At 48.7% G+C, this 26927-nt stretch overlaps 1 protein-coding gene across 8 annotated transcripts; it reads left to right on the forward strand.

Moving 5' to 3' along the window:
- On the forward strand, nt 1-25427 carry LOC100191395 (aberrant lateral root formation 4). 8 transcript variants are annotated; one of them, XM_008666696.4, is made up of 16 exons: nt 1-192; nt 305-505; nt 621-770; nt 2404-2476; nt 8846-9024; nt 9139-9195; nt 9292-9445; nt 9538-9597; nt 9679-9953; nt 10030-10101; nt 10483-10560; nt 10784-10978; nt 13760-13927; nt 14092-14202; nt 22037-22088; nt 25008-25427. In XM_008666696.4, exons 1-16 carry the CDS (start codon nt 79-81, stop codon nt 25220-25222), a joined length of 2154 nt encoding a protein of 717 aa, XP_008664918.1. In that variant the 5' UTR covers nt 1-78; the 3' UTR covers nt 25223-25427. The 8 variants fall into 8 exon arrangements, with proteins under 8 accessions (XP_008664918.1, XP_008664966.1, XP_008665019.1 ...); XM_035964579.1 differs by having other exon boundaries at nt 12-192; nt 8863-9046; XM_008666744.4 differs by lacking the exon at nt 13760-13927.
- Nucleotides 25428-26927: the final 1500 nt, after the last annotated feature.

Consider the following 26927-nt stretch of genomic DNA (forward strand, 5'->3'; position numbering starts at 1 on the left):
ACATTGAAAATGTCACATGCTAAACTTTCCCCCCTACATAATCGGCAATAGTGCGGGCTGCGGCACCGCAGCAGCGCCATGAACGCCGTCGAACCCTCCGCCGCCGCCATCGCCGAAGACCCCATTACTCCGGCCGCCTCCGCAGCCCCGTACCCTGGCCGCCTCCGCGAAGCACTTACCGCCCTTTCCGAGGTAACCCATTAACCCGATCTTAGTACACCTTAATCTCTCGAACCAATTGCTTCTTTCCGGTCCCGGTCTCCCGGAGCCCTTTTAAACTCTCACCATCTCCGTTCCACCACAGGCTTGCGAGTCCGGCAACTTCAATGCTTCCGAAACCGCCTCCTTCACCATCTCCGACATTCTTGACACCGCAGCCGGCGTAAGTGGCGAGCTCGATGACGGGAGCGACGACAGCCAAGACGCGTCGAGGTCAGGGGCCTCCGAAGTGCTGCTTCGCGAGGTGCTCGAGTTCCTCTCTCGCCCGTCATCGATCTCGAACCAGGTCGGAACGCGTTCCTCTCGAATTGACGTGTCTTGCGATTTTTTTGATGTGCTTGGGAGAACGGATAACGATGGGTGTTTGGCGTACTGATTTCGTTGTTATGTCCTGACAACAGATGGCCCTTGACGCGCTCTCGCTTGTGCTTCCCAAACCCGTGGCGAAGCTAGGGGCTCGAATGGGGAGATGCCGGGATGTTGCCGCAGCTATCCTAAAGTTCTTCGTGACGAATTGCAATCCGAGGGACATGCTCTCCATCCTCTGTGAGGTTTGTTATACTTCGATTTATACAGAGAAATGCTATACAATGCTCTTTCTCTCTCTCTCTGTCCTCCATATCTGGCAGGCTTAGAAGAATTTTTTGGGGAGGCAGGCAGGCCAGGGAGTGGGGATAGGAGAGATGGCGGCGAGGTGGAGGCACGGTAATGCCACTTGAGCAGGCGGCGGTTAGGCCAGGTTGGGGGCGGGGCAACCATCATCAAGAGGTCTTCTGGGGGAGGGGAAGGAGGAGGTTGCTGCAGCGAGGTAGGGTCTCATTGGAGCTTCACGGCTGCGGCCGTAGCCGTAGAGCTCTAGCGAAACCCTACTGCGCCCGCAGGCTGGTTGGCTGTGGGGCATGTTAGGAGGAGGAAAAGAGGCAGAAAGGCTCTAAGTGACTGAGGACTCAGGAAGGGATAAACCAAGGCAAGCCAGCTAAGATACGAAGAAAAAACCGGACGACGGAAGAGCCCAAAACACTAGAGTGTTGCATAGACAAATTCTCTAGATATATTAATTTCTTGACTTCTCGTTCTTGGTTGCATAACTGTCGTTTCGCAATGACGATAGAACATTTCTCTGTTCTTGGGAATTTGAGCGTGTTAATGCTTGCAAGTTGTGTGTACATTTGCTGATAGGAAATTTCTCAACACTTAGGCCCCCTAGGAATCAGTTCATGTTCATAGGAAAAACACAGGATACATGAAGAATTTCATTGTTCCAAAGGGGACTTAGAATGCTGTTTGCAAATTGTGACTACATTTTGCAAGGAGGATCTTGGCTCCTTTCTCACCCAGAAGTAATTGTATATGTCCAAAGGCTCATGACTGATGGTCATTTGGGATCTGAGATGGTTGATATGGTTTCTTCTCATCTAACAGATCTGGATTAATCTTTACAATCTTTACTTGTAGTTGATGTTATCTTTTGGCCATACTAAGAAAAAACTCAACCTGCAGGGGTTAAGACCCCAACCCCCTGCACTCATACACAACGGTAAGCCCATGTGAGAATTTTCACGACTGGGGCTGGACTTAGATATGCGCTTTGGTGTAGGACAGACGAAATGATTTTTTTAACCCTAGACTAAAATTCACTCCACATGGAATTAAACCATGCTACTCGAGCCACCTAATCAACTTAGATAGAGGCCCTTTCGTGTCTTAGCCTAGACTTGTGTAATGCAAGTGGTTCCTCATTTTTTTGATCTTAATGTTCTGTAGGGGTTTCCTACAATATATATTTTTTAACAAAAAAGTGAAGATATATATAGATTACAATGGGGGAGCGGAAGCATTTACAACGTTTGTATCCAAATTCTAACAGTATTGGCTAGCGATTTTTCCATTCTGTAGGAGTTGAGGAACAACTCTTTCATGAACATGCTTTTGCACATAGATATTGTTGGTGTGATATCTTCAAAAATCCAACTGTTTCTGCACTTCCAAATGCACCATGCCATAGTTACTATGATTTCCAATTTTCCATGGACCAAGGTTTTGCCAGGTGTCTCTTGCAAGTGGTTCCTCATTGATTCATTTCGAAATTATGATCTTGTATTTTTTTTAACTCTACAACTGATTCTCAGCTCCTTTAAGTATTCTGATCTCTTTTTCTTAACCTCTCATATTTGGTTAATGCAGGCATTAGATGCACCAATGGAGCTACCAAATGGCTTATCCAGTTTTGTTCTTCTACTCGATGCACTTGCTAAAGGTATGTGCACTTTTGTGTTGTGAAGACTTCTACAATTGTCTCCTCATTTCTGTGTTTGATATTTGTAAATTTTTTGTGCATGTGGATAACTGCATCTTATCTGAAACTTGAACCTATTATCTTAATATCCACCTTAATTTGTTCCACAAAAATCCGATAATCTGACATGTGTACAGTCAGTTTTCACCTAAATGACATAAACTGCCATTTGAACAGCATGTAAACAGTAAACAAAGTCCATGTTGTTTAGGCATTGAAATACGGTAAAAGCGGTAAAAGCATTGAAATACGGAGTAAACATGATTAATTTGCTGAAGTGAATCAGGTTCATGAAATGCCTATTAGAACTATGAATTAGTTAACTTGAGTTTACTTCATGTTGAACAATAAACTGTCAATGCGCTAGTGGAAGACATAGTATATTCCCTTTTGTCGTTCAGATGTCAATGCATAAATATGTATATGTTATGTACGACAAGGCATATGTTAGGCGCCGGCAGCCCATTAGGGGCTGATAGCCGGTTGGTCAGGGTGGGCCAAGGCCCATAGTTAGATGAGAGGCTTATCTAGATAGTTAGACTTATCCAAAGCTATTAGATAGACTTGAGAAAGCTCTATATATAGATCTGTAAACACTTGAATAAAGGCAAGCAGAAACAAGATTGTTTCCGACTTCCTTTAGGGAGTCGGGAGAAACCAACCCTAGCCGCCTCCTACTGTGCTGCGCCCTCAACCACGGCGTCGGGCCGCCGTCCCTCGCGATTAACCCCTCGCCCACCGATCTCTCACCACTACAATCTCAGATCGGTCAGCCGGAACGCGGCCCATACCAATCTGGTATCAGAGCTCTCGACGATCATGAGCTCCTCCGCTGTCCCCAGGCAGCAGCTGCCGCCGGTGGCCAGCACACCTCCAGCGACGTCCGGTGCGCTGGTCGCGCCCCCTGCAGCGACCAGCGCCATGATGCTCGCCAGCACAGGCGCTCTGGCCTCCACTATTCCAGGATCGGGCGCACCGCTGGTCCAGCCGCCGGCGGAGGCCCTCACGTCCGCAGAGATCGCTGCGACGTTGGTCAACTTGAGCCACTGCATGCGCAACGTCCAGGACACCTTGGGCACGCTGCTGTCGGGCCAGATCAGCATCCCTGCTCCCCCAAATGCCCAGCCACCACAGCCAAACCTATCCGCGCCGCTATCATCCGTGGATCGGCCTACCCTCACTCATCCATCCGCACCGCTGCAATCTGCACCACTACACCCCATCTCCTACCCCTACGGCATGCCCATAGAGCCGACCCCGTCATCCACAGCGCCGCTGCAATCTTCCACCCCAATCCACCACATCTAGTTTCCACCGTCGCCTTCACCAATTCCATCATGGGCCTATGGCACTGCCGCGGTGGCCGCCCCCGTCTACTCGTCGATCTCGCCTCGGCCGACGATCACCTCCTCCATGCCGGGCAGCGCCACTGGAGGGCATGGCGGTCCCACAGCCAGTAACCCGCTGTACAACGGGGTAGATGGACTGCTCTCCCAAGAGCGCAGCAGCCTACTACCCCACGTTTCCGCCGCAGCAACCGCGTGGTCGCCCTACCATGCGCACACCCATGGGCCATGATGCTGGCATGGAGGCTACGGCTTACGAGGGCGTCGACGCTCGTCCCTCCCCACGTTTTTATAAGTTGGAGTTCGCCACGTATGACGGATCCGAAGACCCATTGAATTGGCTCAATCACTGTGAGCAATTCTTTAGGGGACAGCGCACTCCGGCCTCCGATCGCACATGGCTGGCGTCATACCACCTCAAGGGGCCTGCACAGACGTGGTACTACGCCCTGGAGCACGATGAGGGCATGCCTCCTTGGGACCGCTTCGCTAAATTGTGTCGTCTCCGCTTCGGACCACCAGTGCGAGGTTCACGCATCGCCGAGCTGGGGCGCCTACCCTTCTTGTCTACGGTCCAAGAGTACTCGGACCGCTTCCTAGCGTTGCTGTGTCGAGCGCGCGACATCTCCCCTCTCCAAAAGACGGAGCTGTACGTGGGCGGCCTTCTCGAACATCTCCGGGTAGACGTTGAAATGCGAGCACCACAAGATTTGCAGACAGCCATGTACCTGGCGCGTGCATTCGAGCGCCGCGCGACAGCCATGCCACCACCGCAGCCACGCGGGGCGCGGCCACCGCAACGGTCTCAACCTCCTAGACGCGCCCTGCCCGCAGCGCCCGCTGCATCACTAGCCAATGCTGCAGTCGCCGGAGAGGGCAATCCCCCGATGCGCCAATTCCGCCGCCTCACCCCGGCCGAGCAGCAGGAACGGCGCCGGCAAGGGCTCTGCTTCAACTGTGATGAGCCCTATGTCCCGGGGCACATGTGCCAGCGGCTCTTCTACCTCGAGGTGGACGACTTCATCGACGACGCGGTCGGGGAGGGTGCAGTGGAGCAGAACGTCGGCTTCCTGGAGGCACCGGTGGTCGCTGACACTGCCGGGGCCAACACGCTGGTGGTCTCGCTGCACGCCCTCGCGGGCATCCGCATAGACAAGACCCTGCTACTGTCCGTCATAACCAAAGGAGAGCGGCAACCCACAATTTCCTCAATGGGGACACGATGCGTCGCCTCGGGCTACCTATGGAGGGTAGTGAACACCTCCGGGTTACGGTAGCAAATGGTGACCGCCTACCATGCGCAGGAATAGCCCGTGACGTTCCCATCATCATCGGCTCCGAGGCCTTCTCCATCACATGTGTCGGGATGCACCTCGACTGCTTCGACTTCATCCTAGGCGTGGACTTCTTGGAGACGTTGGGAACCATTCAGTGGAACTTCTGGGAGTTGACCCTGTCGTTCCTGCACCAAGGCCGACGTATATGCTGGCAGGGCGTGCGTGCCTCGCGGTCGCCTGGCCCTCAGCAGCTTGATGTGGCCGTCTCCGACGCCGCTTAGCAGCCCCTCATGGACGTCCTCCTTTGGCAGCACGGCGCTATCTTCGACGAGCCTACAGGGCTGCCCCTGGCGCGCCCGTACGACCACCGCATACACCTGCTGCCCGGTACCGGTCCGGTAGCAGTTCGACCATACCGGTACGCGCAGCTACAGAAGGATGAACTGGAGCGACAATGCGAGGCCATGCTCGCCCAAGGCATCATACGAGCCAGCACGTCCCTGTTTTCGGCTCCGGTGCTGCTAGTTCGCAAGGCCGATCGATCCTGGCGTTTCTGCATTGACTACCGTGCACTTAACGCCCGGACATCGAAGGACAAGTTCCCGATCCCGGTGGCGGACGAGCTACTCGACGAGCTCCATGGGGCTCGTTTCTTCTCCAAGCTCGACCTCCGCTCGGGGTACCAGCAGGTGCGGATGCACACCGAGGACATCGACAAAACGGCCTTCTGCACTCACCATGGCCACTACGAGTTCCAGGTCATGCCGTTCGGTCTCTCGAACGCACCCGCGACCTTCTAGGCCCTGATGAATGACATGCTACGGCCATACCTTCGGAGGTTTGTGCTTGTTTTCTTCGACGACATTCTGATTTACAACTCGTCGTGGGCGGAGCATCTGCAGCATGTGAGCATCGTCCTCAACACCCTTCGAGCACACCACCTCCACCTGAAGCGCTCTAAGTGTTCCTTCTGCGCCCCGTCGGTGGCCTACCTTGGACGCCGACAAGGTCGCGGTTGTGGCCTCCTGGCCGCTCCCACGGTCTGCACGAGGACTCCGGGGTTTTCTGGGGCTTGCGGGATACTACCGCAAGTTCATCAAGGACTTCGACCTCATCGTCGCCCCACTCACGCGTCTCTTGCGGCGAGACGCGTTTGCTTGGGAAAACGACGCGACAACCGCCTTCGACGCACTTAAGCACGCCTTGTCGACAGGGCTAGTGCTCCAGATGTCGGATTTCTCCAAACTCTTCATCGTCGACTGCTACGCGTCGGGAGCGGGGTTTGGTGCGGTCCTTCATGAAGGCGCCGGACCCCTCGCTTACTTCAGCAAGCCGTTTGTCGCCCGCCATCTCAAGCTAGCGTCTTATGAGAGGGAGCTTATCGGCCTCGTGCAGGCCGTCCGTCACTGGCGCCCTTACCTGTGGGGGCGTCACTTTGCTGTTCACACTGACCATTACAACCTTAAGTTTTTGCTTGATCAGCGCCTGTCGACCGTACCTCAGCACCAGTGGATCAACAAACTCTTTGGCTTTGACTTCTCGGTGGAGTACAGGCCGGGGCGCCTGAACACCGTAGCAGACGCCCTCTCCCGCCGCGATGCTGAGGAGGCGACGTCGGCACCTTTGGAGGGGGCGGGTGTGGCGTCCCAGACCATCTCGGGGCCCACGTTGGCCCTATTAGACGACATCAGGCGGGCGACAGCTGCCGCGCCGGACGTGCAGCACCTTCTCCAGCAGTTGCGAAACGACCAGCTGGTCGACCCGTGGCGCCTCTCTGACGGCCTGCTGCTGCATGGGACTCGCGTCTTCGTGCCAGACCACGGCGACCTACGTCATCCGGTGCTACTATTGGCACACTCCGCCGGACACGAGGGCGTCCAGAAGACCCTCCACCGACTGCGCGTAGACTTCTACATTCCCCGTGATCGCGCCCTCGTACATGATTGGGTGCACACTTGTACCACGTGCCAACGGAACAAGACACTGGCACAACAGCCGGGTGGTCTCCTGCAACCCCTTGAGGTGCCGTCCCAGGTGTGGTCCGACATCTCCATTGACTTCATCGAAGGGCTGCCCAAGGTGGCGGGCAAGTCCGTCATCCTCACGGTGGTGGACCGCTTCTCCAAGTACGCCCACTTCATCGCCCTTGGCCACCCCTACACCGCCTCGTCTGTCGCACGGGCATTCTTCGACGGCATCGTGCGTCTACACAGGCTTTTGTTGTCCATTGTCAGTGACCGGGACCCTGTCTTCACCGACCATGTCTGGAGGGACCTCTTTAAGATGGCGGGGGTGACACGATGAGTACCGCTTTCCACCCTCAGACAGATGGTCAGTCGGAGGTGGTCAACAAAATCATCGTGATGTACCTACGGTGTGTGACTGGCGACCGACCACGTGCTTGAGTGGACTGGCTGTCATGGGCGGAATATTGCTATAATACCTCCTACCACACTGCCCTACGCGCCACTCCCTTTGAGGTGGTCTACGGGCGGCCTCCCCTGCCCATGCTAGCTTACACGCCTGGGACAGCCCGCACCGAAGCTGCAGATGCCATGCTTCGCTCCAGGGATGAGATTTTGGCCGAGGCTCGTCAGTGTCTCTTACATGCCCAGCAGCTAGCCTAGAAATACTACGACGCCGGACATCGTGAGGTGGAGTTCCAGGTCGGCAACTAGGTATGGCTGCGGCTGCTGCACCGCACTACTCAGTCTCTCCACGTCGGCGCCAAAGGCAAGTTGGGACCTCGCTACGCCGGGCCTTTCAGTGTTCAGGAAAAAATTGGGTCGGTGGCCTACCGCCTTCAGCTGCCCGAGGGCGCTCGCATCCATGATGTCTTCCACGTGAGCTTGCTAAAACCTCACCGTGGAGATCCCCCTGTAGCCCCGGGTACGCTGGAGCTTGTGATGGATGGTCGGCTGCTCCCAGTGCCGGCCAAGGTGATTCGAGCCCAACTGCGACGTGGCACATGGCAGGTGCTTATCCACTGGCGCGGCCTTGCTGAAGACGACACGACATGGGAGGACCTTGACGAATTTCGCGCTACCTACCCCGACCTACAGCTCGAGGACGAGCTGTTTGCGAAGGCGGGGAGAGATGTTATGTACGGCAAGGCATATGTTAGGCGCTGGCAGCCCATTAGGGGCTGATAGCCGGTCGGGCAGGGTGGGCCAAGGCCCATAGTTAGCTGAGAGGCTTATCTAGATAGTTAGACTTATCCAAAGCTATTAGATAGACTTGAGAAAGCTCTATATATAGATCTGTAAACACTTGAATAAAGGCAAGCAGAAACAAGATTGTTTCCGACTTCCTTTAGGGAGTCGGGAGAAACCAACCCTAGCCGCCTCCTACTGTGCTGCGCCCTCAACCACGGCATCGGGCCGCCGTCCCTCGTGATTAACCCTTCACCCACCGATCTCTCACCACTACAATCTCAGATCGGTCAGCCGGAACGCGGCCCATACCATATACCTGCTAGAATTCTAGATTTTGTTTCATGAGTAAGTATGTATATTTTGGTGATACAGTAAAAAATGTTTAACACCATTCAAACTCTGTCTAAACGGTTTAAATGTTAAACACAACTGTTATCGTTTAGGATAGCACTGCATACTGTAGATAAACTCTACAGATATGTTGCTCGCCTGCTTCTAAAAGACTAGTATCCATGTTATTCAATGTTCGTCAACTAATTATTTGTTGGCCAGTGTTTACTTTAATTCAGAGGCGACATATCGAGCAAGTAAAGGTGGCACTGCCCGTTGTACTTAAAGTTATGCATGCTACTGTATCAGAATGTGTTGAGGAACATGGAAGTGCTGCTGTTGATCTTTTCAATGCAGCACATGGTGTTGGCAAGGCCATTCAAGAAATGTGCATATCAATGGTTTGTTAATCTAAGTAACTATGTGAGCTGTTTAATGTTGAAACTTATTTTACCATTTTGTTTATCATTTCTATGTTCTGATTGATTTTGCATTATTGTTCTGTCTACTGAAAGTTCAACAAAAACAAAGATCTCTGTGCAATTCTTGGTTTATACTCCCTTCAGAATATAGTGAGTAGATGAGATGATGCTTTTCCTTACAGTTCATTTTCTTCCTTTTACCTAATAAGTTCTATAATGGTGCAATGCATGCCATCTTACTTTCAGGCTCTTGTATCACGAAGCAGACAGCAGGATATTCTCTCTGCTTGTGGTTCAGTTGTTTTTCAGAGTTTCAGATTTCTTAAAACTAGTGGATTCACCTATCGTGGCCTACTAACTGGCAGTGATGTCACAGCTGCAACGGTTGAACTTTCCAAAGGTGTCTAACTCATCCAATTTATTTTCTGTTCGTTTTTTCACATTTGGTTTGCTTTAGTTTCATCTGTTAACTTTATTTGCAAAGTGATGCAGAGGAAGATGCTGATTTTATGGAGCATTTTTCCTTTGCTATGGATGGTGCAGCACTTTCAGGTGGTGATAGTTTCTACTGCACCAATTTCTTTAGTGTATCATTTATATGCTCATTGGTTACATGCGTCACCTGTTCTACAGTTGTGTGGACACTTATGCATGATGATAAAGATATGTCAAAGTATGCTGGAGAAGAGTTGGAATTAGCAGTAAAGGAAGTTCAGGGCAACCATATGGAAAAATGGGAAGCAATTAACATGCTTAAATATGTCCTATCCTCAATTCATTACCCATGGATAATCAAATCCCACAGTTTAAACTTAATGCTGATTCTATCCGGTGAAGATCATGTTGAAGAGATCAATAATCATGTAGATTTCACATGCTTTGCTCATCGCATTTTTGAAACACTCAAGGTATCACTCTTTGTTTTTATAAAAAACGTGGTAATTTTTGTATTCTACTGCATAAATATTTTAGTGACATTTATAGGCCATTGAAAGCGTTATGATTGCTGCCCCTATGGCATTGGTGCGGAAAAAAGCATTTGCTGCTTTGAAAAAGGCAAGTACCTTGAATTCCTTTTTTCTATGCGTAAGGGTTAATTAGATCCATGTCACTATAATTCAGCCTATTAGGTGAGGAGTACCTTGAATTATAATGGCACCTACCCTATTAGGTGAGGAGTAGTGGCACACTTTAAATACAACTGAATTATAATGGCACAGTTCTATTTTTTTCTTGAACTCAATGGCATGAATCTAGTTAACGTATTTTTTAGTTTGCTCCTCACTTTTGGTGCATATTTTTGCAACAAGTGTGAAAATGATAATTGCCATGATTCCCATGATGATAGCTTGATTTTGGATGGCATCTCTACGTCCTATGTACTGTAACATTGCCTTTTTTTTAATATTGCACTTATTTATGACACTACATTGTCAGGTTATTTCAATGGTGCCATCATCCCAGAGATTTGACATCTTACATGGTCTTGTAAACAATAGTACATCTCCAGCTTTGGTAGGACACTTTTCCTCTAACACTATGTTCAAGTAGTCATTCTTTATGTTTTGGTAACTCAATCTTATTCATGCTCATAGTCTATTGGAGGATAAAAGTAATATGAATGTTACTGCCCTTAATCTTCTAAGGCACAATATGCTTAGAATGACAAACATGGACGTTAAATTTTGAGCTTCTTTTTTAACGTCATCAATAAATTTCTGACTTGTGGTTATTGTAGACTGCAATTCTCCTTGATCTAGTGAGGCAGGAAGTTTCGAGAGAGAGTCGCCAAGCTGACAATGATTGTATTGAAGACGAAGGATTTCGAGGTAATGGGTTACCGCGCTGGGCATCTCATGCACTTGAGTTAGTTGAGCTGATTTTGAGGCCTCCAGAAGGTGGTCCTCCTTGCCTTCCTGATCACAGTGAACAGGTATATTTACTTCTAATGATCTTATTGCGCTTAAAAATAATGATTACTTGTGTATACACAAAGGATTAGGAAATCCCTTTTTAATTAAACGGCCTTTTTAATTTAATAGAATGTGATCTGGTTCGACAATCAAATTCTGTGCGGCTATGATTGGTTGGCCTCTTTGATTGGCCATGCTTGAGTAGTTGGGGTTCCGAATCAGAAATTTTGCTTAGTCTTATGATTGCACATTCTAAATTGTTAGGGGGATTTTTTCTTAAATTTCTCTGCTAGCAAAGTGGAGCAAAAGACAGCATGAAGTGCATATGCATTCTGTATTTTACTCCATTTATGCCACAGTACATTGTATAGCAGACCTCTAGGTGCACAAAATCCATGTTGCTGGTGGAACTCCCTGCGGCCAAGAGATCAGGCCGGCGTAGCCTAGGTTCCTCTACATCACCAACACCTCACCCACCACAGCCATAACATCTGGTATTAGCTAGTTCTGGTACTCGATCCTTCCATCCACCTCCACTCTAGTTTTGCCTGGTTCTTCATTGAGAGCAGGTGGACTGCTGTATATTGAATGTTATGAGAGGAGGATCATAGGCTCATATAAATAGGTACAGGGAGGGAGGGATAAATAGGTACAGGGAGGGAGGGAGGGAGATTTTTTTCTCGAAAATCGCAGGAGAACTGCGCCTAATTTTATTAAGTAAGAAGAAAAAAGGGTCGGAAAGGACCCGAATACAGGGCCTCCTTATGGAGACCAGAAACAAGCATAAAGGAAACAATCCATACACAACTAAAGATTACAACTTATCTCAGACATTGGTACTGGGAGCAGCTAAAAAGGAAAGACCCTTAGCTCCTGCAACCATCCATTTCTCCCTTTCCTCAGCAGTGGCCTCTAAGATTGTAGTGATATGGGGGGTGGGCCGTCAAACACCACTCTGTTTCTGAACTTCCAGATCATCCAGGCTCCCAGAATCAAAAGTGAATTTACCCCCTTCTTGGTCATATCTGACACAATATCAGCAATACGTTTCCACCACTGTAGGAAGTTTGTGTCACCCTGGAGAGGGGCAAGAATGTGGAGCCGAAATTTCTGAAGAGTGATGTACATGTTAAGGCCCATATATTATTGTCTGCCTATATATATGCTACAATACCCGAGGGGGCTATCATCTCGCCTAATCCAGGTTAGTCACATGGTAACAGAGCAGGTTAGGGTTAGGGTTTACGTCTAAACCCGACCCTGATCCAAATTTTTGGCGCCGTCGCGCTAGCTATCCTCTGCCGCCGTCGCGGGCCGTCGCGGTCCCTTTCCGTCGCGGACCTCATCCCTCTCCCGGCGCCGTCACGGCTCCTGGTCGCCATTGCGGCTGGCCGCCGTCGCGGATCCGCCGGCCGTCGCTCCCTGTGCTTCTGTCCGCCGTCGCAGCCGCCCTACTTTGATGCGAGGACCACCGGCGCCGTCGCGGATCTGCTGTCCGCCGTCGCGGATCTCCTGTCCGCCGTCGCGGATCTGCTGTCCCTGCGCCGCGCGCTCGCGCTTCTGTCCGCCGTCGCAGCCACCCTACTTCGACGCGAGGACCACCGGCGCCGTCGCGGATCTGCTGTCCCTGCGCCGCGCGCTCGCCTGAGCTGTCGCGGATCTGCTGTCCCTGCGCCGCGCGCTCGCCTGAGCTGTCGCGGTTCCCCTGTCTGCCGCGCGCTCACGTGCGGCGGTGCGAAGTGGTGCTGCGCGCAAGGGACTGTGGGCTGCGGCAACGCGAATCTCGCTCAGCCTGCTGTCTCTGCGCAGATCCTTCCCCTGCGCAGATTCCCCTGCTGTCCCTGCGCAGACGTCGGCCTGCTGTCTCTGCGCAGATCCTTCCCCTGCGCAGATTCCCCTGCTGTCCCTGCGCAGATCCGTCGTCTGCCGTCGGCCTGCTGTCCTCTGCACCTCCGACTACCTGCCCGGAATTTTGGTATTCTCTGCTTTCTTCAGTGTTCTCTTGTCCTTCAATATGGCGACAAATGCTATTGTAGTCAATATCACTCTTGATAGTCAAAATTATTCGGAGTGGGCTTTCTGTGTTGAGACTGCACTCAGGGGACATGAATTACTCTTCCATTTGACTGATGAGGCACCCGTTCTTGCTGATGATCGTCGCAATGCTGCTGATATCAAAACATGGCAGCTTAATGATGGTAAAGTCATGGCTGCTATGGTGAACAGCGTCAAACCATCTATTATTATGAGTTTGTCTAAATTTAAAACTGCTAAAGCCATCTGGTCTCATTTGAAGGAGCGTTTTGTTCAGGACAGTGGTGCTCTATTACACACCCTCATGCAGCAGACACATGTTATTGAGCAAAATGATATGAGTATTGATGTGTACTACTCAGCCTTTGATCGCCTGATGAGTGCTTTGACATCCATGGTGCCTGCTTGTACTGCTGATCCATGTCCGGCTCATAAGTTTATTGAGAAGTTCTTCACTTACAGATTTGTCATGAGTGTTCGGGCCGAGTTTGATTCTCTTAGTGCTCGTTTACTTCAGGGTTCTGACACTCTCACAATGGCTAAGGCGTTGTCTGATTTACTTGCTGAAGAGACTCGTCTTAATTTTCTTTCCTGTACTGGTGGTAATCCTCACAGTGTGTTGGCTACTGCCTAGAAACCTAAGAATATTTTTAAGCCTTGTGATCATTGTGGCAAGACCAATCATCGATCTGAGCTTTGCTTTGTCAAGTTTCCTGAGAAGTTGACTGATTTTCGTGCACGACGTGCTGCTCGTGGTCGTGGTCCAGGACCATCTACTAGAGGCTCAGTTGCTGTTGCTGCCACTTCGTTCGCTTGTACTTCAGAGTCGGCCTGGGTACTTGATTCAGGAGCCTCCTTTCATGTCACATCTGATCAGTCAAAGTTGGCTTCTACTACACCTGTCACAGATGGTGCTTCAGTGCAGACAGCTGATGGTACTGTATGCCACATTACTCATAAGGGTTCTCTTTCTGATCCTCACTTTATAGTACCTAATATTTTCTTTGTCCCTGAGCTATCTATGGATCTTCTTTCAGTAGGTCAAATTACGGATCATAATTGCTTTGTCGGATTTGATGACTCATCTTGTTTTGTACAGGACCTTCGCACAGGGGAAGTGATTGGGACTGGCCGTCGCCGTAGAGCCGCTCCTCGCCTCTACATCTTGGACTCTTTCCGGCTTCCTTCCTTGGCTACATCTCCAGCGCATGTGCTTTCAGCAACCCTTTCTTCTGTTGCGTCTTTTGCCCAGTGACATCATCGTCTAGGTCATTTGTGTGGCTCTAGATTGTCTACTCTAATAAAGTCACGTTGCTTAGGTCATACTTCGGTTGAGTCTGATTTTTGTTGTAAGGGTTGTCATCTTGGAAAACAAATACAACTTCCATATTTTACTAGTGATTCTTATTCTGTTGAACCCTTTGAGCTGGTTCACTCTGATATTTGGGGTCCTGCACCTTTTGTGTCAAAAGGTGGATATAAATACTATGCCATTTTTATTGATGATCATTCTCGCTACACTTGGATTTATTTCATGAAACGCCGCTCTGAGCTGATTTCTATTTATAAAACCTTTGCTCGCATGATTCACACTCAATTTTCCACTCATTAAAACCTTTCGTTCTGATTCTGGTGGTGAATATTTATCTGATAATTTTCGCCAGTTTTTGACTTCAAAGGGTACTCTTGCTCAGCTTTCTTGTCCTGGTGCTCATGCACAGAACGGTGTAGCTGAACGCAAACACCGTCACATTATAGAAACTGCTCGCACTTTGTTGATCTCTTCTTTTGTCCCTTCACATTTTTGGGGTGAAGCAGTTTCTACTGCGGTTTACGTCATCAATAGACAACCGTCATCTAAACTCTCTGGCAAAACACCTGGTGAAGTTCTTTTCGGAACTCCTCCACGATATGACCACCTTCGAGTTTTTGGATGTACGTGTTATGTACTATTATCACCTCGTGAACTTACTAAATTGACTGCTCAATCTGTTGAGTGTGTTTTTCTTGGATACAGGCCTGAACATAAAGGCTATCGGTGTTATGATTCATCTTCTCGTCGCATGCGTATTTCTCGAGATGTGAGCTTTAATGAAAACCGACCCTTCTTTTACAACTCTTCCACTCATTCTTCTTTTCATTCCACAGAGTCTACCTCCTTCATGAGCCTTCCTCCCATTTCTGAAACTTCATCAGTATCACCACCTACTGTTTCTACCCCAGATGTTCTTATTCCCATCACACCACCTTCCACTTCCACAACATCTCAGCCTTACTCTTCCAAACCACCTGTTACTCAGACTTACATTCGTCGTCCTCGTTCTACTCCCACGGCCAGTCCTGATGATGATCCTGTTGCTGATACTTGTACTAACAATGATGACTCTCATGTTGTTTTTAATCATGGGTATCATCTTCGTGACCGTGGCACTATTGCAGCTCCAGAACGTTATGGGTTTTCCCGTGCCTGTGCAGTCATTGCTGAACCATCATCTTATAAAGAGGCTTCTGGTATACCTGAGTGGCAGCTTGCTATGACTGATGAATTAAATGCCCTTCATCGCACAAGTACATGGGATGTTGTTCCGTTATCTGCTGGTGCTGTACCTATCACGTGCAAATGGGTCTTCAAAGTTAAAACCAAATCTGATGGGTCTATTGAGCGATATAAAGCTCGTCTTGTGGCCAGAGGTTTTCAACAGACTCAGGGTATTGACTATGATGAGACTTTTGCTCATGTGGCCCATCTGATTACTGTCCGAGCTTTACTTGCTGTTGCAGCCTCATCTTCTTGGACTATCTCTCAGATGGATGTCAAAAATGCTTTTCTTCATGGTGATCTATATGAGGAAGTCTATATGCATCCACCTCCTGGGATAGAGGTTCCCTCAGGGCATGTATGTCGTCTCCGTCGAGCCTTGTATGGTCTCAAACAAGCTCCTCGTGCTTGGTTTGAGAGATTTGTTTCTGTCATCGGCTTGTGGTTTCTATTCTAGTGATCATGATCCAACATTGTTCATTCATGTTTCTTCACGAGGACGCACGTTGCTATTACTATATGTTGATGACATGTTGATTACAGGCGATGATCCAGACCATATTGCTCATGTGAAGGCGTATCTGAGTAAGGAATTTCAAATGTCTGACTTGGGGACACTCAGTTATTTTTTGGGCATTGAGGTTTTGCAGACTCAAAATGGTATTTATCTTTCTCAGGCCAAGTACATACAATACCTTCTTGATCGTTCTGGTCTTAGTGATACTCGCAGTGTTGCCACGCCTATGGATCTTCACTTATCTCTTCGTCCGACTGATGGGACACCTTTGGAGGATCCATCTCGATATAGACATCTTGTTGGTAGCTTAGTTTACCTTACTGTCACCAGGCCAGATATTGCTCATGTGGTTCAGATCTTGAGTCAGTTTGTCTCTGCTCCTACATCAGTTCATTATGGGCACTTACTTCGTGTGCTTAGATATTTATGGGGGGACAAAAACACAATGTTTATTTTATGACTCAAATTCCCCACTTCAGCTTCATGATTACTCTGATGCTACCTGGGTCAGTGATCCTACAGATCGTCGCTCCATCACTGGTTACTGTATTCTTCTTGGATCATCTCCTGTTGCTTGGAAATCCAAGAAGCAAGCTGCTGTATCTAGATCTAGTACTGAAGTAGAACTTCGAGCACTGGCTACTACTACTGCTGAGATTATCTGGATTTGTTGGCTCTTGGCTGATCTAGGCGTTTCTTGTGACTCGCCTACACTTCTTCGCCGTGACAAGATTGGAGCTATACAAATTTGTCATGATCCAGTGAAGCGTGAACTCACAAAACACATTGGTGTTGATGTCTCATTCACTAGATCTCATTGTCATCAAAAGACCATTGATCTTCAATATGTGCCCTCATAATTACAGCTTGCAGATTTCTTCACAAAAGCACAAACTAGGGCACAACATCAGTTTCATCTAATCAAACTCAATGCTTCAAATCCTCCACTTCCGCCTTGAGTTTGACAGGGGGTGTTAAGGCCCATATATTATTGTCTGCCTATATATATGCTACAGTACCCGAGGGGGCTATCATCTCGCCTAATCCAGGTTAGTCACAGTACAAATATAATCTAGAAAAGGTACAAGAAACCAAGAGATGGTTGATGGTTTCAGGCTCTTGGTCACAAAGAGGGCATCTAGGAGGATGATTCGGTCCTCTTTTTTCCAGTCTGTCTGCAGTCCAACACCTATTATGAGCCACCAGCCAAAGGAAGAACCGACACTTAGGAGGTGCCCAAGATTTCTAGACCATTTTGTAATGCTCAAAACCAACAGAGCCAGTGAAGAAACCCTTATAAGCCGAGCTTGCATAATACTGCCCATTAGAAGCAATTGAAAAGATATGCTTATCCTCAGAATTAGATTGCATCACAACATCAGTTATGGCATTCCAGAGATGTAGGTAATCTACCAGAGCTCCCCAGGTCAAGGCACCTTTAATATCAGAGACCCATCTTCTATTAGTTAGGGCCTCGCGAACAGTTCTTTTAGAAACAATTCTTTTTGGAACAGTCAAGAGGAGCCTTGGAGCAATATCAGATACACTTCTGGCATTAATCCACTTGTCACTCCAAAAGTAAGTGTTAGCACCATCACCAATTTCGGTGACAAGCACAGAAGAGAAGAAGGCTTTAGCTTTGCTTGGGACATGAACCGGAAGATTATTCCAGGGACGGGTAGGGTCGGTCCTTTGCAGCCATAGCCATCTCATCCTAAGTGCCCAGCAGAGCTCAAGGAGGCTGGAAATTCCCAAACCTCCAAAGTTCAAGGGTCTACACACTTTTCCCCAAGCCACCATGCAATGCCCTCCTTTAACCTCTCTTCTGCCTCTCCATAAGAAACCTTTCCTTATCTTGTCAATTTCCTTAATGACCCACATAGGGAAATCAATAGCCATAGCAGTATAAACACACATCCCAGTGAGAACATGTTGCACTAGAATTCTTCTCCCTGCCCTATTTAATAAGTCCGCCTTCCAGTTAGGTAATCTATCAGCAATCTTATCCACCAGGGGCCAAAGTTGGTTGGATAATCTATGAAGGGATAGAGGGAGTCCCAGATATTTGCAGGGGAAGGAGGCAATATCACATGGCAACATATGCTGGACATCCAAGATAGTCTCCTCAGAGCACCTTGTAGGGTAGATAGGGAGATCTCAGGTTTATGGAAACAATACCATGAGATCTCCTTGATTGATGAATCCCATCTCTATCCCTGTTTGATTGAATCCGATCTATCTCTATCCCTGTGTTATGACCGGCATCTCCTATACCAGGCGCAGGCTCGGCCAGGTGGTTGAGATCGGCCAAATAGATTAGATAAGGCCTAGCTAATAAATAGATAAAGGAGAGATTATCTCTGGTTAGTTGGATAGGGATTAGAAGAGATCTCACATCTCTTATCCTTAGATCATATAAGCATCAACTGGGACATAAATACTTGTAAGTGGTCATCTAATGGAAGCAAACAAAAACTTATACCGCGTGATTGGTTGCTCAGACTACTGCGCCCAGGCCGGCCTCATCCCGTTGACCGTGCTTTGGCATATGTTTGGTTGGCTGCAGAGCAGGACGACAGCGTGTACCCGCTCATGCAGTGTAGGATTTTTTGTGCTCACTCGCTTGCATGCGTAGAAACACATTTCCTCCGCATTTCCAGCGGGCCAGGCCGGCGCGACGCGGGCGTCTAGCACCCTGGTAACCAGTCACGTGGATATTGTTTCCGACTTCTTCAGGGAGCCGACCTTTGCCCTAGCAGCCTCTCCTCTCGCGCGCAGCAGTAGCCACGACGCCCATGCCGCCGCCACAGGAGCCCTAAACCCCGTTCACAAATCTCTCACCCCTACAACCAACGGTCAATCCTAGGTAGGGCTAGGGTTCCTAACAACCTAGTATCCGAGGCCTCTGTTCCTCCGGCCATCGTGGGTAACCCACCAGCAGCCCCACCTGCCTCCTTGCCCTCTTCCCTGCCGTCATCGTTGCCACTCGCCTCCACCACCGTGCTGCCCATCATCACCACCATCGCGCCCATTCAGCCCACCTCTGGCGTGACCACCGCCCTTCCCATGATGACCAACGAGCAGCTGACGGCGTCCCTCGTCCACTTCAACAACTTGGGAGCCTTGCAAGCCCAAGTGACCACCATGCAATCCGGCATGAACACCATGCAGTCCGACATGTTCGCGTTGCAGTCCGACGTGGCCGCGATGAAAGCCATCATGTTGGGCTCCCAGCCGCAGCCGCCTCTGCCATCGTCAACCACGACCGTCGCGGCTTTGACGACGCCATCGCTACTGGCCCTCATGTGCACCCCGGCAGCCTCACATTCGGCAGATGTGCCGATCCACCAGGTGACCTTCCTGCGGTCGTCGTCGCAAGTTCCAGCATGTGCGCTGGGATCCGCACCGCCGTTGGTATACTCCACGACGCCAATCACCACGACAGTACCGTAGCCGCCGGCGAGCACTACTACACTGGAGCCTTTTGGAGGCGTGTCGGCCCCAGGCCTCTTGTACAGGGGGTGGATGGGACCCTACTCCCCTCTCCGCTGGGCGCCTCCTCCGGTCGGTCCACACACGAGGCGTTCCAGGACCAGTCCGGCTCCGAGCCAGGCCGTTCACGACGTACGACGGCTCGGTGGAACCCATGAACTGGCTCAATCACCGAGCAGTTCTTCCGTGGCCAGAAGACGTTGGCCTCTGACCGGACTTGGCTCGCGTCCTATCACCTTCGGGGCGCGCCGCAGACATTCGAGACCGCAAACTTGGCTCGGGCATTCGAGCTGCGCTACAACAGCATCATCGTGATGCTCCCGTTCATCCCCCAACGACCGGCGTGGCAGCAGCCGCGCCCGTTGCCTCTCCAGCCCACGACCGCACTTGGAGGCGTTGCACAGCCGCCTGTGACTGCTCTGCCGCCGATTCGACAGTTCTGTCACCTCACGCCGGCGGGAGCAGCAGGAGCGCCGCCGTCAAGGGCTGTGCTTCAACTGTGAATGAGCCATTCGTCTGTGGCCATCAGTGCAAGCAACTCTTCGACTTGGAGTTAGGCGACTTCGAGTTTGCGGACGAAGTCGTGGAGGACGCCATAACAGAGGCCACCCTGTAGGCAGACCAGTCGACGTAGGATGCCGTGGCGACAAACACGTTGGTGGTCTCCCTCCATGCACTTGCGGGCATTCGGACGGACAACACGATGGTCATGCCCGTGGTGCTCAAGTGGACACGCTTCTTGGCCCTGCTCGACACCGGCTCCACCTATAATTTCCTGTAGGGGGCCACATTGTCTCTCTCGGTTTGGCACCTTTCGGCGACAAGCAACTTTGTGTCACGGTGGCCAACGGTGACCGCCTTCGTTGCGCCGGGATTGCTTGCCACGTGCCCATCTCCATTGCCAGCGACGAGTACGACATCACCTGCGTCAGCATCGACTTGAGCTGCTTCGATTTCATCCTCAACGTCGACTTCCTTCGGACATTGGGCCCCATCACTTGGGACCTGACGGCCATGACGAGCGCCGCGTCGTGTGGCACGACGTCCAGGGGGCAGAGGCCGCAAGCAGGGCGCAGCCGACCACGGCCTTGATGGCGATCACGGAGCAGCAGCCCCTGCTGGACCGCCTCCTCCAGCAGCATGGCGCCATCTTCGAGGAGCCGCAGGGCCTCCCACCGGCGCGGCCGTACGACCACCACATTCACCTTCTGCCCGACACGACCCCTATCGTGGTGCGCCTGTACCGGTAGGGAATTGGTCTGGTTGCACCTATTACATTGTTCTTTGCCCTCTATGGACATCATAGGGCACAACAAGCTTGGGCCTGGCTTTTATGGTCCTTTCAAGGTCCTGAAAAAGATTGGGGAGATGGTCTATCGCGTTGAACTACCGGCTGGAGCAAAGCTACACAACATCTTCCATGTCGGGTTGTTGAAACCATTCAAGGGTACACCTCTGGTCACACCACCATAGCTGCCACCAATCAGCCATGGCTGTGTGCGCTGAGCCGCAGTCAGTGCTCAAAGGTCGTTTGGGAAGGGGAGTTTGGCAAGTACTAGTGTAGTGGAAACTGGAAATGACAAGAAACTTCAAGCATGACGTGGATGCCGCTGTCTGAATTCCAGCAGCTCTTCCCCAAGTTCCAGCTCGAGGACGAGCTGTTTGTGCGGGCGGGGAGAGATGTCATCCGCGGGCCAAAGACCTTCAATTGCTAACATCCCTAATTCCTGGGCTCCCATAGGAGGTTTCTAAAGTAGTTTTTATGGATCCTTTTTTGTACTCTTGTTTTTGGCCGCCGTAAGGTGACCTTCTTTGTTTTGTTTGGTCCCTCTTGGGATCTCTTTTCCTTCTTAATAACATTTCTCCTGCGCGTTCGAGAAAAAAATGTCATCCACGGGTGCAAGTATAGCAAGTGCGACAACAAAGATCACAGGGCAACTATCGCGACACATGTTGGCTAGGAGTCGTGTGCACAACGCCCACACCATGGTGCCCTAGCATAGATGTATCAGTTTCCCTTTATTTCAGGAACAGTTAGTTAGGCAGTAAACCTAGCTTTGAACTCTAGATATTTGAGGTTGTAAATATTATCTTTAATCAAGGAAGTTATCGATCTTTCTCCCTCTCTTGTCTATGCTCCCTGTCTCATGTTCGCTGGTGGAACTGTCTGTGGCCTCTTAGGCTGGCGTAGTCTAGGTTCCTCTACATCCAGCACCTCACCCGCCACAACCATCACACCTTGGTATTGCCTTCTGTTTACCTCCAGTAACCCTTTTTCCTTCCATGTGGTCAAGCAAGGTGCTCTTCTGGTGCTATCTGTTTGCTACTCTTTGATGAATGGGTTGTTGCTTCATTTCTTTATATTTAAGGTGCTTTGTTATTGTAAATTTTACTTGTCTGCCCTACCAATTGGGCTATCAGTTTTCACAACCTTGTGCAGTTTTTGTCTAGAAATATTTTCCGATATTATTTCACGTTTTCCCTATTTCTATGCAGGTAATATCAGCTCTAAACTTGCTAAGATTTATTCTGATAATAGATTCAAGAGGTAACACCCAAAACTTAACACTAACAATTTATCTTCAGATATTCATAATTTGTCACAAGGGCAGATCTGGTGTAGTGGTGATGTCATGGACCTTCGGTCCATGGGGATAGCTGTCTTCTCCGGCGAGGTTATACCCCTCTGCCGCAGGCTTGGTTCTAGGGTAGCAGCCCTAGGCGCTTGAGAGTCATTGCAAGAGAGAGAGATTGGTTTGATAATATATTCCTTCCCCTTTGTCTCCTGCGTACAGGCCTATATATAGGCCACCGGTTGACCAACTAGGCAACCACTAATTGGGCAAGTGACTAATTGGAATTATCTCCCCTACAATTTAGGTCTATCAATTTAGCCACCAAATCAATCACCTTCCTTTGCCATGCCTTCCTTGCGCGCGCTTTCCTTTGCCATGCCTTCCTTGCGCGCGCTTTCCTTTGCCATGCCTTCCTTGCGCGTGCTGCTGCCAGCGCCCGTGCCTTCCTTGCGCGCGCTGCTGCCAACGCCCCCTGCGGCCTCTCGCTTTTGGCGCGCATAGGTGCGGCCCCACATGAGTGACCGCTCCCTATGATGCCCATGACATCTCCCCCTCCCTTGAGGACCAGCTCGTCCTCGAGCTGCCATAGACTTAACTGACACGACTTAAGGTTGAGCCTTTTACATCTCGGCTTACCTTTATTATTTAAGACAAAAATACAAAATAATTGTGGAACTAAAATATAAATTTGAACTGCAGCTATATCCTCCTGTCCTCCTGGATCCCAAGGAAAGAGCTGAACTGCGGCCTTCACGTTGGATGAAAGGTGGAGGAGGAACCAGCCCGTTCTTATGTTGGGTCTATCCAGCACCAAGGCAGGTGCCCGAATGAAGGAGACGACCCTCTTTGGCCATGCAGGGGGGCTGCATACCCAGATCTCGACTTCTGCAGGGGGTTCAAAAAGTATAAACAAGACCTAGTGGTTGGGCGCGCAGGCTGCGAGTTGGTGCAGCGATGAGCTGATCAGCAAGTGCAGCTTCCGCACCGCCCGCCTAACAAGGAAGCCGCGCACTGCGGCTTGCAGGCGCGCCACGACCTGCTCATGTGATGACGGCCATGGGGTGGCCCTGGAGGCCACAGCAAGGTGCTTCTCCCCACGAAGGGACTGTACCTGGCGGCGTGCCAAGAACCCTCGCGCTGCCGTCTGAAGCTGCACCGCTGCTTGGAGTTCCTTCTCTGTCTTCTCCTTGTAGCGGTGGAACATCACAACGAACTGATCCCACTGCTCTGCGAAACGACCAAAACTCTCTTCGAGCCGAGTGAATGCATCTGGAGTTGGAGAGGGCGGGTGGGAGGGCGTTGCGGCGGCTGATGGCACGGCGACTGGTGGTGGTGAGGGATGGGCGGCTTGTGGTGGTGAGGATAACCTGGAGCTGATACCAGGTGTCATGGACCTTCGGTCCATGGGGATAGCTGTCTTCTCCGGCGAGGTTATACCCCTCTGCCGCAGGCTTGGTTCTAGGGTAGCAGCCCTAGGCGCTTAAGAGTCATTGCAAGAGAGAGAGATTGGTTTGATAATATATTCCTTCCCCTTTGTCTCCTGCGTACAGGCCTATATATAGGCCACCGGTTGACCAACTAGGCAACCACTAATTAGGCAAGTGACTAATTGGAATTATCTCCCCTACAATTTAGGTCTATCAATATAGCCACCAAATCAATCACTTTCCTTTGCCATGCCTTCCTTGCGCGCGCTTTCCTTTGCCATGCCTTCCTTGCGCGTGCTTTCCTTTGCCATGCCTTCCTTGCGCGTGCTGCTGCCAGCGCCCGTGCCTTCCTTGCGCGCGCTGCTGCCAGCGCCCCCTGCGGCCTCTCGCTTTTGGCGCGCATAGGTGCGGCCCCACATGAGTGACCGCTCCTATGATGCCCATGACAGGTGACAATTGTCTAAGTCACTAGGCTAGGGGTTGAAGTAGCCTCTCCGTATGGAAGGCTTGTATCGGTTTATCCCTTCCCTAGACCTGACTCATGTGGGAGTCTTCATCACTAGGTCTGCTCTTTTGTATTGATAATTTGTCACAATCATTATGGGACCCTTGTTCTTTCAATTCATGCTATGCTTGTATTTGCATCCACAACATTTGAACTCTTGCAATTTTTTAACAACCATTTGAAATATGCTTCAAAATTTTCCAGTTTTTTCCCGTCAATGTAGATCTCTTATTTTGTGGGAATAATTAAGCAAACTAATATTATACATTCTAATTTGTATCAAATCCAATGATCTTTGTTAGGAAAATTGTTGGATCTTTAAAACATTCTTACAAAAAGTTGAAATTAACACTAGTGGTCTGACATAGGTTCTTATTCCCAATTTTTAAGTCATGCACATACATGTCCTTATTTTTTTATTGACGTAGGAGAGCTGCATGTCATTGTGTTACGGAAGAAAGAAACTTACAAAGGTTTAGAAACCATAAAAAATCTGAACCTGAAAACACCCCCTCAGTCACTCCAAACTTGTTATTTCCTACCGCAAATTAATTCCAAACTTCGTGAATTCCTTAATATAATCGGAATAAACGGAGATGGATGTGCGATAAGAGATCGGATCCACACGAACTTACTCACTTAGGTTCACAATCGTGGTTTAGCTCGTGACGAACACCTGGGGTGTTAGAGAGCAGTGCCATGACACCGAACGAGACAACGAGGCGTTGGAGTACTGTGCAATGGACATACGTCCCAGTTCGAAATGGGTAATGGAACCGATATGATTTGCATTTCCCCCCAAAATTTCCAATTCTTGTAAACCAGCAGAATGTAGGTAGGATTCCTCAATTTTGCTTCATCACCTGATTAATTGATTAGAATTTGCATGTGCCACAATGGAAGATGGAACATATGTGAATTGTGTGTTTCATCACCTTTTATCTTTCCCTTTTGTTCAGGACAAAGATCTGCAAAATTGTTTCGGAAAGAGACATTGCACAAGGTGCACTCGGAGTGGCTGACCCCATTAAGACCAATCGCGGAGCAAATTCAGTTGGAAAATGAAAAGGATGCTGATGAGATTACAAAACAAATAGTGTGCATGTTAAATCTTGTTCAACTGGTGCTATACCGCTGCATCGAGTTGGTGGAGGAAAAGATGAAAGGCTGCTAATGTTTTTGGTACCTGTCATTTCTATACAGTAGCATCTGCTGTATCTGGATGGAATGTTCTTGAGGATATAAATTCCATCTTCTCAGGTTATTGTATATTTACATGGCCAGGAAGTCTGGTTTTATTTAAAGTGTGCATAACGTATTCACAGGAATATATGGTGTTATTATCATAAACTAACAAATAGGATGTGGTTAACCCGTCACCGGTTGCTCCGGTAGCCTCTATGACAACGTGCGACACCCCTGATTGCACGTAACGAGCGCCTCTGACCGTGTGTCATGAGTGCCTCCTGTGTACTGTACATTCAGCCTAGATGGCCAAATTGGCCGACCGGCCTGTCATGACACGGGCCTGAAAAATAGAACAGCTTGATATTTACTACTAGTAGCTAACGCGCGATAATTTATTTCTTTGAAGGTGTTTGATAACGAGATAATTGGATTTTCAGTTTACAAATAATTATCATGAACAATTACAGTGAGTTGTGATCTTCAAAATAAAATAACAATCTTCGAACTTGGTTTATAGGAACAGATGTGATCCTAACTCCCAAGTTTGTAGATTTGACAAAGTACCAAGATAAATGTCATTCAAAATTATTGGTTTGACAAATATCTTAAGAGGTAACACATCATTAGTGCAATAAAAATTAACGATAAAAACTAAAAAAAGAATAAGACTACATCTGAAACTTGGTAGAGGGTATAACTATTATTTACCTTACGATGGGGAAAATATTTCTCAGATACATACCTTCTAGAAGTGGACCCGTAGTGAATAACATCGTTGAAGAAGATATATATCTACGACAGAAAAAGGTATATAATTAGAGTGCTAAACCAATTGCTAAGCTAGATCTAGGTAACACTAACATTTCAGATTTTGATGGAAAAACATTTGAATATATGCTAGATAGATTTTGTTGATTTTAAACATTCAGTATATAGTTAATTCTATAGATAGAATGGAACATAACATTTTTCTTGACTATTAAAGTTAATTGCATAAATTTTATTGGCTATTAAAAGAATAGCATACGGACATTTACTTCTACAAATACAATGCATCATAAAATTTCTTTAACTATTAAATTGGTAAGAGAAACCTAGACAGTTTAATGGGATTATAATATCTTAAAATGTAACTTAATTAGGGCAATACTTGACAAATCTATAGTTGTAAACACTGTACATAAAGAGAAAAACTGAAGTATTACATTTTTCATAAAGGAGGTATCTCATTTGATTTACTCGATCATTTGTAGTCGAGCTATTTTTTCTAAAAAAAGCTAAATAAGACGAAACATTAACATAGACGTACATATCTTAGCAGAAAAGAATCTAACTAACTAAAAACTATTCTTTTAGTAAAGAACTTACCTGCTTTTTATCTCTTTTCTGCTAGGTAAGTCACCATCATCCTTTGCTTGAGACGTCGATAATTGAAACAACTAGAGGACAACTACTAAGACTGTTTCTGTAAGATCTGTAAGAGGTGTACAATATCCTCAGTTTGGTAGAACAAAACAGTACACACGATTTGGCCATGATCAATACACATTTGGGTTATGTAGCCTCCTACAAACAATGGACATCAATGATCAATATCTTATAGACCTTTAATATACTTTTTAAAGAGAAAGTAACATAACAGTAAGCACACACTACTAAACATATTTATGTTGATCGGAATTTTCATTATT

Source organism: Zea mays, chromosome 1 (assembly GCF_902167145.1).
Source record: "Zea mays cultivar B73 chromosome 1, Zm-B73-REFERENCE-NAM-5.0, whole genome shotgun sequence".
NCBI classification, from domain to species: Eukaryota; Viridiplantae; Streptophyta; class Magnoliopsida; order Poales; family Poaceae; genus Zea; species Zea mays.